General features: G+C 38.0%; 1 protein-coding gene across 14 annotated transcripts in view; it reads right to left on the bottom strand.

Moving 5' to 3' along the window:
* The window catches only part of NRXN3 (neurexin 3), a gene marked incomplete at both ends in the record, with an annotated part of 1,469,510 nt that overhangs the window by 801,115 nt on the left and 653,170 nt on the right, over positions 1–15,225 (bottom strand). For all 14 annotated transcript variants that reach the window (XM_079767585.1, XM_079767570.1, XM_079767583.1 and 11 more), the window contains one exon: positions 8,731–8,850. In XM_079767585.1, the coding sequence (XP_079623711.1) occupies positions 8,731–8,850 (120 nt within the window). The remainder of the gene's footprint in view (positions 1–8,730; positions 8,851–15,225) is intronic.

Raw genomic sequence — 15,225 nt, 5'->3', positions numbered from 1 at the left:
CTAATATTTTACCTATGAGTTTTGGTTCATATTTATGGAGAGTTGTGCAAAACAAAAGCTCCAAGCAGTCCAGGCTCTCACTGAAACTGTTTGATATTGCATGTGTATTAATGTCAGTAGTACAGCAGGTTTGAGGTACAAAATCATCCTTCTTGCAATCAGGGGCATATGTAAACAAGAGTAACTCCCATGAACAAATAGCTAAAACACTTCTATGACACTGCTCTCAAGGATATCAGCACTTTTATCCTTGTTCTGAGAAGACACTGGGTTCAACTACCATCCCCTTACATACTGTCAGCTACACTGAATATCTGTGGGCCCAGAAATAAAAACTGGATGCAATGAACTAAGTTCAGGCATTACCTTTGTTACTGCCCGTTACTGCTCTTGAATGCTCCTTTTGTATCTGTCTTGCTCTCTGGATCCTGCCTTTGTGGTACCTGGCTGCTCCTCCCAGCCTCAGCGACTCCTGAGGACTCCTACTCCCTTGACCTAACAAACTTGCAAAATATACTGTTGGATGCAACTTCTGATCTCTTTATCTGAGCAGATCAGTCCTAAAAAGAAAATGATGCCCTTATTTAAAATAAATGAAGTAAAGTGAAAATTATATATTTCCCTAATAATAATGTACACACTAGAAACGACAGTATAATTGATGCAATAAATGTTAATAAAGCTCTGCGGCTGATGTGAACTGAAATCCCTATGTGTTCAGGTGAGTTTTCATTAAGAAGTTCCTTTGAGGAGCTCAGAAGACATTGGTAGTTAAGAGTGCAGACTTATTGTTCAGACAAACATAACTCTGAATCTTTGTCCGCCAACCTAATCGTTTTGTGACCTTCAGGAAATCATTCGCCATCTCCGTGTCTTAGTTCCCTCATAAACAGGAATCATAATAGCATCTACTTTCAAGGGTTGTTTAAAGGATAAAATGATATAAAGAATTCAGCACAGTGATTGGCATGCAGTTAAGTGGTTAAAAAGTAAAAGGTAATTGTGTAGCCTGGCTGGTGTGGCTCAGAGTGTTGACCTATGAACCAGGAGGTCACAGTGGGATTCCCAGTCAGGGCAAGTGCCCGGATTGTGGGCTTAATCCCTAATGAGGGGCATGTGGGAAATAGTCAATCGATCAATGATTCTCTCATCATTGATGTTTCTCTCTCTCTCTCCCTCTCACTTCCTCTCTCTCTCTTTCTCTCTCTCTAGATATATAGATATAGAAATAGATATAGATATACATATATATACATATATAGATATACATATATAGATATATAGAAACTCTATATAATAAAAGCGTAATGTGCTAAGTGTCTGACCAAGTGGTTGCTATGACACACACTGACCACCAGGGGGCAGGCACTCCAGTAGGTTAGCTTGCTGCTGGGGTCCTGCTGATCCGGACTGGGCAAGAGGGCCAGACACACCCTGGAGCCCTCCAGCGGTCCCTCTCCCGACACCTGGCCCCCATCGGTCCCTGATCAGCATGATCACCAGCCAGGTCAAGGGACCCCACTAATGCACGAATTCATGCACAGGCCCTCTAGTATATAGATATATTTAAAGGTAATTGTGTATGAGAGAGGTATTCAGGTAAAAATAGATGTGAAATTAAATAGATCATAATGCTGTTAATAAAAATTATCCAAAACCTAGAAGAAAGGCTAGGAGAGAGCCCTGTGTTCTTTTAATGTCATATAGGGACACTGTTTAACATGTGCACCCAGAAATATTTAATTCTATTGGAAATGTCCCTGTGTTTGACATCGATATTTACTATTAATTGGGGCCCAGAGTCTTTAAGATGGCTCTGAACCTTTAGATTTTCAAAATTTATTTTTTAGAGATATAATGTTCAGTAGTGAAGATAACACCAAAGTTTAAGGGCTTTTTGTCCTGTGAGATATTCACAAGTTTTATATTTAAACTAAATTTGTATTTTAATATTCTTTTTAATGTCTATAAATATACTGCTTACATTTTTAACACCCTTCTGTTTCCCCCATTAAAGAGTTCAATAAATTTGGCACATATGCATTCTCTATTTATATGAGAGCTGTTTTTTTACTTTATGCAAATTATATTTATACAAGTCATGGTTTTAACTTTTTGAAAATTCTATCAAAGAGTAGAGGCTAACATGTGCAATGTCCTAAATGTCAGAATTATTAATTAAATTTAGAACATTCAGAATTAGATAGGACCTATAAATATCCACATTTTAGAGACACAGAGAAATTAATTTGTCCAAAGTATTAAGTGACAGTCAATATTTCAACATAGCCATCCAGTCCCTACCAATGGTCTCATCCACTGTGCTTTAAAATGTATATTAGAAGTGCAATAAAGTTAAAAAATGTAAATCATAAAATCTAGGTCAATAGAGAATGAAAATATAAATATTTGGGCTATCTGAGAATATGGGTGGTTATTACTTCTATTAATTCTAGAGTATCTAAAGATATTCTAAATGGCCTCATTTCAGTATTAAAACAGAAACATCTAAAGTGTTGAGAATTTTACAATATGATAAAATTAATAACCAAGAACACTGAGTTTTTCTTAGAAACCCTATATTCCAATATAATCTGTTTGTCTGTGAGGACTTGCCCACTCTAGTATAGTATTTAATGTATATTTTAAGCCTTTATTATTTCTAATAATGTAAGTAGTAGCCAATCTAATAAAAATGTGAGCTTTCATATCAGACATACCTGGTTCAAGTCCTCCCTCAGTTTCTTCCTCTGTGACCTCGGTTTTTCCCCCATTGTTAAAATATTGTAAAAATCAGGACAACAGTAGTATAGTATTTCTTAGATACTTGGAATGATGAAAGGGGTGACATATTTATAAAGGTCCTAGTAGAGAGTCAGCAACGTAATAAAAACTTGACACATGTCTAATATTATTAGTTATCATAAAAACTATCACTACTCCAATGTATTGAGTACCTAGTACACTCCTCTGCTATACCAAAGCTTAAAAAGGCCAAGAAGCTAATTCAATTTCCACAGCATTAAAGTTAGGATTCCCATTGGAAGCAGTTTGATTCTAAAGCCAATCAACATAATGACTATGCTATGACATCTTTTATAATTTGATAACATATATACATTACAAATCAACCTTTTAAAAATTTGACTCAATGTGAATAAATATCCAAGATAAATGTCCATCAATGGTTCAATGAAATAAATTAAGATTAGGACCATATCAGGCCACATTCGAGACCAAGTAATAGATTTAACGTGAGGATTCTTCCCCATAGCAGTGAGCACCATAATGTACATTCTACTAAAGGAGAACTGGAAATCTGTTTATGTTTTTTACCTTTTGAAAAATACATATCATACAATGTTAAAATAAAGCAGAGCACAACATTTAAACAAAATGTGATCTTAACCATACAAATGCTTAGAATAAAGACATGCAGGAAACAGCCAGAATATTAGCATGGCTGTAGCACATTTCTCTCTGCTCCCTCAAATTATGTCTTTCCTTCCCAACTCTCCTTGGTACCATATTTGCTTAGGAAGTACTTACTAATTTTTCAGGACTCATTTGTCAATAAAAACTTCCTATGAGCAGAAGCTCTTGCTGATGAGTCTCAACCACAGAGACAGTTGACGTCATTCTACTTTATGATCCCTCACTATATACTGTTCATATTTCTACTGAAGCACTTTCATATGTCTCCTCCCATTAGATTGTAATGACTTCGAGAACAAGACTGTATCTTATTCATGATCATATCTCCAAATAAGAAATGTCTGGTGAGTGAATGAATGAATAAATGATAAAGTGTGCCCTAAGTAGAAAACAACTGTCCTAATAGTGAACTTCTCAAATATGGCCTATTTACTGGATAGGCAGAGCTTGAAAACAGAGGTAGGAAAGAAACACATAACCAAAAGCATGGACATATAATAGTCTGATACCCTTGGAAATCATTGCAGTACAAACAACTACATGGGCTCATAACATAATGCCAGTGGACCTACACGAATCCGAGACAGAATGAACACACGTCTGTCCCTTTGTTTGTACACAAAGTCATGCATATATTGTTTATCTTTTCTGAAGCCTGAATGGGAAATGTGTTTTTAAGAGATTTAATCAATACGCCAACCTACATTAAAAAAATATATAAACCCACACAATAAATAAAAGCAAAAGGCCAATCAATAGCCAACAGTGCAGCTTAACAGCCTCTCCAGCAGAGAACTGTCTGAAAAGACGCTTCACACTCCACTGTCTGCACGATCCAGAGCTGCTTGCTAGTGATTTGTTGCCAGCAAAGAACATCTATTATCACAAGCTGGTGTGAACCTAGCAATTTCTCCAGCAAGGAGCCTACAATGTACAACTACCAATGTAGCACAGGTAACTGGCTGGTGAGGGTTGGCTGAGGACCCACATTTATCCCCTACTCTTCCTTCACCCCAGCAACCCATTAAAAACAGAGCCCATTTCTAAATCCAGGAACATGATATGTGTTAAGAACTCATGCGCCACACACAGACTGTCCCACATTTGCTTCTCCAAGGCACAGAAGCAACAAAATCCAAAAATTATATACAACTTAAAACAGTTGTCATGAACATGCACAAAAGGAGCCATGGTGGTGAAGATAGATGTGAGGTGTTTCAAATTGCTATTTTCAAAGACTCCCCCACAAATTACAACTCTTTTGTGTATGTGTGGGTATGCACAAGCGAGCTGGATTTTGTGCAACATTTTGCTATGTTCTGAAAGAGAAGCAGATTCAATAATAGGCTGCCAATGGAGGTGGCATGGCCTCATTATATGGAAAAGGGATTCTGAATTTGCATGATGTATAATGACTACAATATACTGAATCTGTCCAGATCTCAGTCCTGATTTAAAATACCAATAGGAATCCAATATCTAAAAACAAATATACCCCTATAAGAATCCTTGTAAGGTCCCATTCTCATGTTGTTTTTAAAATATAACCCCAATATTGTGTTGTTGTTCAGGTGGTATGCAATCTCTGAGAAGTTGGTCCACTCTGTTTTGAATATTTCAGAAGAAATAAAAATTTTCTTTTGGTGAATGTTATTGATTGACCCCATGGGATCTTATATGAACTCAAGATTGCTTTTGGGATGTTTTTTATCCATTATAAATGGCCATAAGAGTCACCTAAACGAAGCTCCTTATGAGTTTATCATTACAAGAAGTGGAAAGTCATGTTATAAAACCATATAAGACAATTAAGAAATCAATTATACTTTAGTTTCCAATGTTAAGATTTTTGTTTCTATCTAATACAAGGGAATCACTCTTATACAAGGTATGAATGCATTTCATACTTTCATATCCACTATATCAGCTTTGCATCTATCTTCATAAGAATGAACCTGGAATTCACTTCACTGCCTCCATCAATCCAACATGCTTTCACAGAGAATGAGAAAATAAGTTAAAACTACCCAGGATTGGTCTATTCATACTAAATGAAATATAGTTCTAAGTGTAAACTTGACTCATGGGTTTATGTAACTGTAACTCAAAATTGTCAAGCAAATGCCAAATTTGGCAAACAGGCAAAAAAATGAATAAATAAAAGAGAAAAAAAAAGTTTCTAAGTGATAGAACCAATGCTAGAAAAAGGAAAAAAGATTCTAAAATGCAAACATTTCTTTAGAAACTTGCAAGTTAACCCCAGATAAAATTAGCTTTCTTACACATGATGAATTGAGCACTTTATTTTGGAAAATAACATAGCCTAGCCATTTCCCTATTGAACAATTTTCTATTCTTGGATGTGCAATAATAAATTGAGATGTCTTCATTTCCAATAACTGGATCAATCTGATCTCCTGAGAAAAAGCTCATAGAAAATGAGAGCTCCAAACCATATCCCACCCAGAAAATGCTGTTTGCCATTAGATTGAATCTCTAATGAATTAATGTAGTTTTATGACAGCATCTTAAAGAATACAATTTATTTTTGATATATACAACATTCTAGAAAATATACTATTCCTAAGAATTGGATGAAGGCAAGCTTCCTTGATGACACCCCACTTACAATGCCGTGCCACGATTCTGTTATTTAGATCAAAGCCAGGCCACCTGTGGTCTGCATGTTACCAAAGCAATGGCCTCCTCGCTCTTTCGCCTAAGACTCAAACCCTGATTTGCTCTATATTCTTTCTCCTTCATCCTGCTTCTTCTTCAATTCACTCACTTCATCACTTCTCCTTTCTTGCATTTTTCCCACTACTTTTGCCAATGATCATAAGCCTTTTTTTTTTAACTGTGCTGCTGACATGCTCAATTCCTAATGCAAAGTAAGTCACCAAGAATTTGCTAACATAGGGAAGCACAGAGAGTAACAGGTAACTTCGTTTTGAAAATGTTTGTGAGGTGAAGCAGCAAATTGCAACTCTAAGTGTCAAGGTTGACCTTGAAAGCAATTATCTATGATGTAAAGTAGTGAGGCTGATTTTCCAGGTGGAAAAAACTGATTCTGAAGCTGGTTGTAAAAGAGAAGTTCCCCTCACATACTTTAAATGTCAAGCATTAGATAAAGAGACATCCGACTGTAACAATTAGCCTATCATTTTGATTCATTTAGTTGGGTTTCATTAAACATTCACCCACAGCCTCAAGTGCAACAAAACAAAACAAACAAAAAAAGTTTATATACAAACTTTATAGTGAGATCCTATAATCCTGTATCTTAATTTTATACATTCTTGTCATTCTACAATTAAGATGTACTTGCTCCCAGGTCCATACAGTTATCCAATTTCAGAAGCCCTGGTCCACTCTCCAAGAGGGGACTGGACAAGAGGATTCTTTCAGCGATTTGGGCTCAGAGGTTTTCTACAATCAAAAATAGAACTGCATTATCCTATATAATAAAAGCTTAATATGCTAAGTGTCTGGTTGACTGGTCAGCTGTTCAACCAATCAAAGCATAATATGCTAATGATATGCTAAGACTGCTCAACCGCTCGATATGATATGTGCACTGACATGAGGAGGGGCGTGGGGCACTCCAACCTGTAGGTTAGCTTGCTGCTGGGGTCCGGCTGATGGGGACTGAGATGGGCAGGACTTGTCCTGAGGCCCTCCTGTGGTCCCTCCCTGGCTGTCCAAATTCTCGCATCTCTCCCCACCCCAATCATGCACCAGAGGGGTCCCTCGGCCTGGCCTGTGCCCTCTTGCGATTCAGGACCCCTCAGGGGATGTTGAAGAGCTGGTTTCAGCCTGATCCTGCAGGGCAGCCTGAGGGACCCCACTGATGTATGAATTCATGCACTCGGCCTGTAGTTTATAGAATAAAAATCTAAAATATATTATATTAGCTCTGGATATCTTAGAAACATTTTGAAGGATGAGAAGCTACTGTCTCAAAAGAAAGCTGATTTTCCCCAGTCCTCATCCTAGAACTTCATTACATATCGACAAGTTGTTCAAGTTGGATGATGTGACAGTCCTCATTCTTGACTGAGACATAAAATCAGAAACATCAGAGAAAGCTGGAAAGATCCCCACTCAGTTTTAGCAGAAAACAATGCCTTGCCTCAGGAACAGATAGGAACTTATCAATGAGAGTAAAATACATACATACCTTCTGAAGATTGTGCGTGTTCACCGCAGTTAGAGCAACTTACCTTTTTGCCTGTGCTGTGTGCAGTCTGTTTTCCACTGGGAGTGGTGTGTATGTGTGATATGAAATAAAGTTGTGAGGATAAAAAAAAACATTAGGCCACCATTTAGGGGCAAAATGGCTTTCTATTGAGTTATATGCAGACAAATTGAAGGGGAAAGAAAGAGCATATAACAAAATTTCCAAGGTTCTCTGATGGGTCCATAGCTGCCTGTCTCAGAGCAGAAGCATATTTCCAAATCATAAATATGGAAACTGGACTTTCAATATGAACAAATACTTGGAAAGAGCAATCTGATGCTGAAACCTTCTGCAGAGAAGGTGTTATACATATAGAGGCTCATGCTTACATTTGGATCAATGAGTATCAAGAGATTTTTTTCTCTGCATTGCTAGAATCCTTACTTGTTTCTCCTTCATGTATCTTAAGAGACTGACAGACCATTTGAAGACCAAAAACTATGAGAAAGGTGAAAAAAATAAAAGAACAAGAGACAACTACACACATGGAAAAAAGTTGAGCAATAAGGAATCAAGGAAAACCAAATAACCATGATAGGGATGGTGCTGTAATTAACACCTACTCACACATGGGAAAACTATACCATGGCTTTGCTGTCTGCTCAGATAGTATCATGCATCTTGTTTATGAAACCAAGGGTCCAACGGACTGAGTTCAGATCATAAAACAAACTCCCACCATGAGTTTTGGCTGTATTTAGAAAATCAGAAGGTCAGCAGGACATACAAAGTCAGGGCTTTTTAACACATCTCTTTCCAATAAGTAGTCAGAAATTTCAAGTGTTTGTTCACCTTTGAGTGGCCATGTTAGGGCAATAACATGAGAAAGAAGTGGAGACCCAGGTTACAGATTCCCATGGCACTGAAGTATGTCCACCAGCAGTGCTAGTATCACCTCCAGGAAATCACAAAAGAACATTGGTTATTTATTTTCCCAGTCTCTGGAGGAGAAAATTGCTAATGAATCTTTCAGAAGAGCCACCCTTTTACATGATGTCCCTCCAAACCTCTGAACTCTTTGAAAAAAAATCCAAGAATAAAAAGGTTGTACTCACGATCATTGCACTGGTTTCCAGAATATGAGGTCATGGAACAGTCACAGGTGAAGCCTTCCCATTGCTGCATGCAGACTCCCTGGTTGGCACATGAATCTTCCTGGCAGGTTGTACTTGGTCCTAGTAATGCATATAAAAAAAAAAAAGGAAGAGAAGAAAAAGTAGATAGAATAGTGTTAAAATTCATCAAATTCAAAACAATAACTTGAATGTACTATCCTCATGCCCCTAAACATTCAAAGACACAACCACCAAAAAGTCAACTCTGTATCATGCAACAAGAATTTAGTATATACAAAAGACGACAGAAATACACACTTAGCCACACACTGCCAACAGTTACACACAGAGGGGAGAGGGCTGAACACACTGTTCTCTTTTAGGCAGACCTTGTGAAAGAACCTCATCTCTACCATTCAACTAGAAAGAGATCTCACTTGGGCATGGCCTTTCTACATGGATAATGCTAAAGCAGAAAATCACATGCCTATGATTCTTATGAATTAAGGCACAGATGTCCCTAAAGTCTACTTTGTAACATTAAAAAGATGTTTGATGATCATTCAGAGGAGGAGAAAATAGCAGCCAACATGTATTGATTGGTTCTTTGTAGGTAACAAGCTCTGAGTCCTAAGCACTTTGTCTCATTAAGCTCTCCAATAGCTCTAAAAGGTAAGTACATATGATGGCCACCATTTCACAGATATAAAACCCAAGCTCAGAGAGGTGAAATAATTTACCCAAGGTCACACATTTGATAATTAAATAATCCTCATGTCCATCTTTAGTAGACTAATTCTGAGACCCAAGCTCTCAACTACCTCAGTGGTTTTAAAGTACAGTCCTCAGACCAGCATCACCTGGAAAGTTGTTAGAAATGTAAATTATTGGGTTTGACCCCAGACCTACTGAATTAAAGGTTTTGAGGGAAGGCAGAAATCTGTGTTTCCACAAGTTTCTAGGAAATTGTGATGCAGACTAACATTTAAGAACCAGTGCACAGCACCATGCTGCCTGCTGCTATAGGTTTACACGGGTGTACTCAATCAGGGTGCCAATACACCAGAGGATACAAAAGAATTGTTTGAAGTTTGGAAAGAAAATCTCAGAAATGATGCTCATTTTAAAAGTTACATTCTTTATTATTTCTATTTCTGAGTGTCTTTCATATGCAAGTAACATAACTATAATGATACATGTATATAATATACTATACATAAGCATATCTTTTGAGAGGCATTCTCAAAATATTTTCTGGATAAGAATGGGCAAGTGAAAATGCTTGACAATTTCTGTCATTCAGATTGCCATTAAACTCTCTTTTTAGGTCGGCTAGGACCTCTCTTTAATCATTCTCTCTTTCTCATTTCTCTATTTAGCCTTAACCTTGGGATTAAAGTTGAACCTACACCTTTCAAATTACCTTAACTAACAGGATATATCTTAATATTCAGGATAACCATGAATTTCCCAGAGAGACTCAGCAAAGGGAGTTATCCCTTTGAGTGATCCAATGTATGAGCTAGGATCTGATTAAAAAAAAAAACAAACACAAAAAAACCCCAGCCAAAACCGGTTTTGCTCAGTGGATAGAGCATCAGCCTGCGGACTGAAAGGTCCCAGGTTCGATTCCGGTCAAGGGCATGTACCTTGGTTGTGGGCACATCCCCGGTAGGGGGTATGCAGGAGGCAGCTGATCGATGTTTCTCTCTCATCGGTGTTTCTAGCTTTCTATCCCTCTCCCTTCCTCTCTGTAAAAAATCAATAAAATATATTTTAAAAAAAACAGCCCCCCCCCCAAAAGAAAACACCCACTTATAGAGTAAAAATATATACATTGCAATAAGTTCACATTTCACAAATTCCAACCTAAGCCTCATACAGGCACAGGATTTTAAAATGTAAGTATGCAGGGTCTTAAGGATGCATGTGCAAAAGAAATGCATGACTACAAAGGGTCCGTCTTCCTGGTGGCAAGACATTTTATATTTATTCATGAAGGGTGGAAGCAGTACAGTCCATCACTCCCATTACAAAGCTGTTAAGATGTGACAAAAGAAAGTTCAAGACAATTACTAACGCTGGGGGAGCAGCCCAGCTGCTGGGTTTCTGAAGGGCTGTATGCCATGGGCTTCCCCCATGTGGAGATGAAAGGAGGTACATGGTCATGTTCTCAGTGGGTCTTAAACTTGCGTATTGTGTAGTACAAGTCTCATTAACAATGGCAAATCAGGACAGCTTCCTTCAAAGGATAAAGGCTTCTGAGAAGTCCACGGGGCTCCCTGACCAAACAGCTCTCCCTAGACAATGGGCTAGTAATTCAGTTGAACTCAGAATTAGAAACACATGGAAGGCTTTCCCTTGAAAGACAGCAGAATAGCAAAAAGTGGGAAAACACAAGAATTCTTTGCATTTTGATTGAATCTGAAGACAAAGGCTTTCCCATGTCTTTCCCTCCCTTCCAGCCAAATTTTAACTGGTTTCCATGGACCAGTTCAAATGCCTCCTCCCTATGAAATATTCTCCAGGAACTTTAAACAAGTCTCCCTCTTCGTAGTGGCCAGGACACTTATCTGCCTCATTAATGTCCACATATGATAATGTTCCACTTTATTACACATTGCACTGTCCTCTGCTTACATAATCCTCTAATTGTTTCATGTGGGTTGTTGCTATTTATCCCCAAAAGACGGAATGCTGCTTGCTGTTAGAAATCACAGAATATGCTTTCACTGTGTCCTTGCTGCACTAAATAGCTCTGCCAGCTGCAGAGCAAGTGTTTCTGTAAATGTTGAGCTGATCTGAATTGCAGCCGCCTGATTTGCCTGTGTCTCATACTTTCAAACACAAGCGTGGGAGAACGTCTGTGCTCTGCAAAGTGAGCAATCTGTTCCATTTGTCAAAGGTTGCTCAGGGGACTCAAACACAGAGGGAGCTGTAGGTAATTTCCAAGTTCCATGGGATTTATTTCACATGCATTAAAAGGGGAGTGCCATGTAGAATCTGATAATCCCTGAACACTGACTACATTGTACACATCTAAGATAAAGCACATCAGTGAGGACCAGGATGACCTGCAATGACCTTTTGTCAATCTTAGCCTACACTGGTACCTCCTTTCCAGGCTAAGATGCTAGGCATTTACTTCCTTCTCCAACTTCATTTCCTTTTACTCACCCCAGCTCAGTGTTCCAGCATCCCTTCCTCCTTCTAATTCCTCTCTAACACAGCAGTGTTCACAGTTTCAGCCCCAAATCAGCAGCACCTGCATCACCTGGGAGCTTTGAAGAAATGCAGACCTACCAACTGGAGGCAGGGCTCAGAAATCACCTGTGACTTGACAACTGGTTATTATTATTTTTAAATATATTTTTATTGATTTCACATAGGAAAGAAGAGGGAGAGAGAGATAGAAACATCAATGATGAGTGAGAATTATTGATTGGCTGCCTCCTGCATGCCCCACACTGGAGATCAAGCCTGCTACCCAAGCATGTGCCTTGACTGGGAATCTAACCATGACCTTTTGGTTCATAGGTCGATACTCAACCACTGAGCCACGCCAGGCAGGCCCACTTGGTGTTCTGAGCTCTGCTCCATAGCAGGACCTCTGCTCTCATACTTCAGGCCCATCCCTACCTTCAAGGTCTGTTTCTCTTGCTCCACCCACTTCCTGAAAGTTCCTCCCTGAGATCTTCAAATGACTGATTCATTCTCATTCTTTAAGTTGGAGCTCCAAATGGGCTTTCTTAAGATTATTCTATTTAATAAAGTCCCTACCAACATTTCATTTACTCTCCACCATATCTCCCTGTTTATTTAACTCACAATTACATGATCTGTAAACAAGCCCTTTGAGAGCAAAAGTCTTGTCTCTTTTGCTCACCTTAATGTCTCTAATTGCTGATATAATATTTGGTATAAACTAAGGGCTCAGAAAATACTAAATACATAAAAAAAGAACCAAACATTAAAGAAATAAAGTCATTCTTTTATGACATAAAACCAAGTGGTTTTCCTAATTAACAACTCACCCACAGCATTAACCAATATCAGCTCGTATAATTTTCTATTTGGAACAAAGCTTTTCTTTTGGGAGTGATTTAATTGACCACATTTCCTCCCCTGATTTAACTATTGGACTCATTCAATCTCACCAGATGATAGACAAGGACTCTTTTGTGTCTTCAATGCCCATGGACATTATGCAGTAACTGTGTTGAATGGAAGAGAGAATGGGCTAGACTCTCAACACTTTCAAGATGATAATATAAGTTTCTACTCTTCCTTCAAACTATTTAAATGCATCCTTTCCTGAACAGACTATATTTCATCTCAATGTATCTATTTTTCATAGATAGAGTGCCTCCAAAAAAAAAAAAAAAAGAAGAAGAAGAGAGAGCAAGAAACAAATCAGAGTAACAAACCAAAATGCCCTTGGGGGAAAAGTTTTGTTCTAACTGCATATCCATTGATACAAGATAATTTTGTACAAATAAGAGTGAGAACATAACCATAACGAAAGAAAAAGGCACTTACATAGCTGTGTCAGACACTACATAAGTGCATTTCAGATATTAATTCAATTAATCTTCATGAACACACGATGAAGCAACCATAGTTAAAATTATTAAGAATCAGAAAAGCAAGAATAATATTCTCATGAAAGATATCCAGAATTTCAAGGATAAAATATTTTTATAGCTGATTGAGTCTGAATGCAAGGACTTCATAAAAGTAAACTGAGTCATGGAAAAGTTAGGTGATTATTTGCAAGACCCCACATGCAAGTAGCAGAGTGAGATTTCAAATCCAAGCATGCTACTTCCATGGCTAACCCACCTAACATTGATGGAGGTGGGTAAGCCAGAGGTGTGTGTGTGTGTGTGTGTGTGTGTGTGTGTGTGTGTCTGTGCTGAGCCTGGTAAACTTAAATAAAGTATTCCTAACGTACAGCCAGATAAAGATTTTAATGTAACAATGTATGTGCTATTTTTTAAAATGTTTATTGTTGAAAGCATTACATATGTCCCCTTTTTCTCCCACTGACCCCTTATAGCCTTCCCCTGCCCCCATCCCAGGTCTCAACCTATTGCTTGAGTCCATGGGTTATGCATATATGCACATAAGTTCTTTCTGTGGTTGATCTCCTCCCATCCTCCCACCCACCCCCACCTTCTCTTTGAGATTCCTCAGTCCGTTCCATGCTTCTATGTCTTTGGATCTATTTTATTCAACAGTTCATTTTGTTCATTAGATTCCACACATGAGTGAGATCATGTGATACTTGTCTTTTTTTCACTGGCTTATTTCACTGTTTGTGATTTTTAATAAGAAAAAATTGGAAATGCCATTTCAATTCAAAATTCAAGTAAAAATAAAAGAGAGAGCCTAGTTTTGACCTGTTTTATGAACAAAAATATGTATTGTGTGTGCTTATACACATAACATTCTTAAGGACTTAATAATTTCATCTAAAATATTCTTCCACATCAACCTAAAATTCCAGATATTCTAAGATAACATAAACTTTGGGAATTACATATTCAGAAAGTTTCATTATTATTATAATAATAACTTAAAACTGCACCAAGGCTTAGGAAAACCCTGTATGGGGATAGTGTACACAACTTTTATATTTGATATGTAGTCAATCCTCACTAAAGTAATCACATATCCTTTTGAGAAAAAAATGGTGACTTTTTTTTGGAATGTAGAAAAAGTGACAAGGTGGCAGAAGTATGCATGAAAAGATGATTTAAGTTGTCACTGAAGTTAGGACTTTGGTTTCTAACTCTCAATTCTGTTTTTAGTTCACTGGGAAGGATCACATTGTGTCTTTTCTCTATTTATTTTTTTCAGATGATAACTCTGAGGGCTGCCACGACTGTCCCATCATTCTGCTTGAATGTACGATTGTTTGGTCTTTAAGAACTGTCCCAGACAGTCATTTCATGCCTGTTACTGCTGAAATCCACCTTTGCAGTTCATGCAAACTGATTTAGTCAACTCCTCTTCATGGTCTAGAAAATCACAAGTTGACAGAGTATCTTTTATTGCTTTTAGGTCCTTGAGATAGAAGTATTGCCTAAAGCACAGGACATTGGTATTGGAGTGTATTTTCCTTCAGTTAGTGCCAAGTAAGACTTAAGCAAACCTAGGCTCAAACATCCCTCTTTAAAATTGATAAATATTGCTAAGCCAGCACCAGCTGGTCTTGGCCATAGTAAGGAGGTAGGCTGGGTGAGTGGGAAGCCTAGGAGTGACACACCTGGTCTGATTTCCAATGTTCATTTATCCTAAAGGCCCAAGGCTGGTAGACCAGTAGTAGGCACCAAGTGGGGTTCACTTAGCAAGATCCATCATCTTTAATCTCAAATCATCCGTTGTTTGTCAAAGAGCTTAGAATCTATGAGTGAAACCTGAATGTGAAGCATTATCATAGTAGAGCTTTGTGCCACCCCATACAAAGCACAGCTGCCATGAGAAGGAGCC

This window comes from Cnephaeus nilssonii, assembly GCF_951640355.1.
Source record: "Cnephaeus nilssonii genome assembly, chromosome: 4".
Classification (NCBI taxonomy): Eukaryota; Metazoa; Chordata; class Mammalia; order Chiroptera; family Vespertilionidae; genus Cnephaeus; species Cnephaeus nilssonii.
Note: the sequence above shows the minus strand (reverse complement) of the source record. Positions and strands in the feature narration are given on the sequence as shown.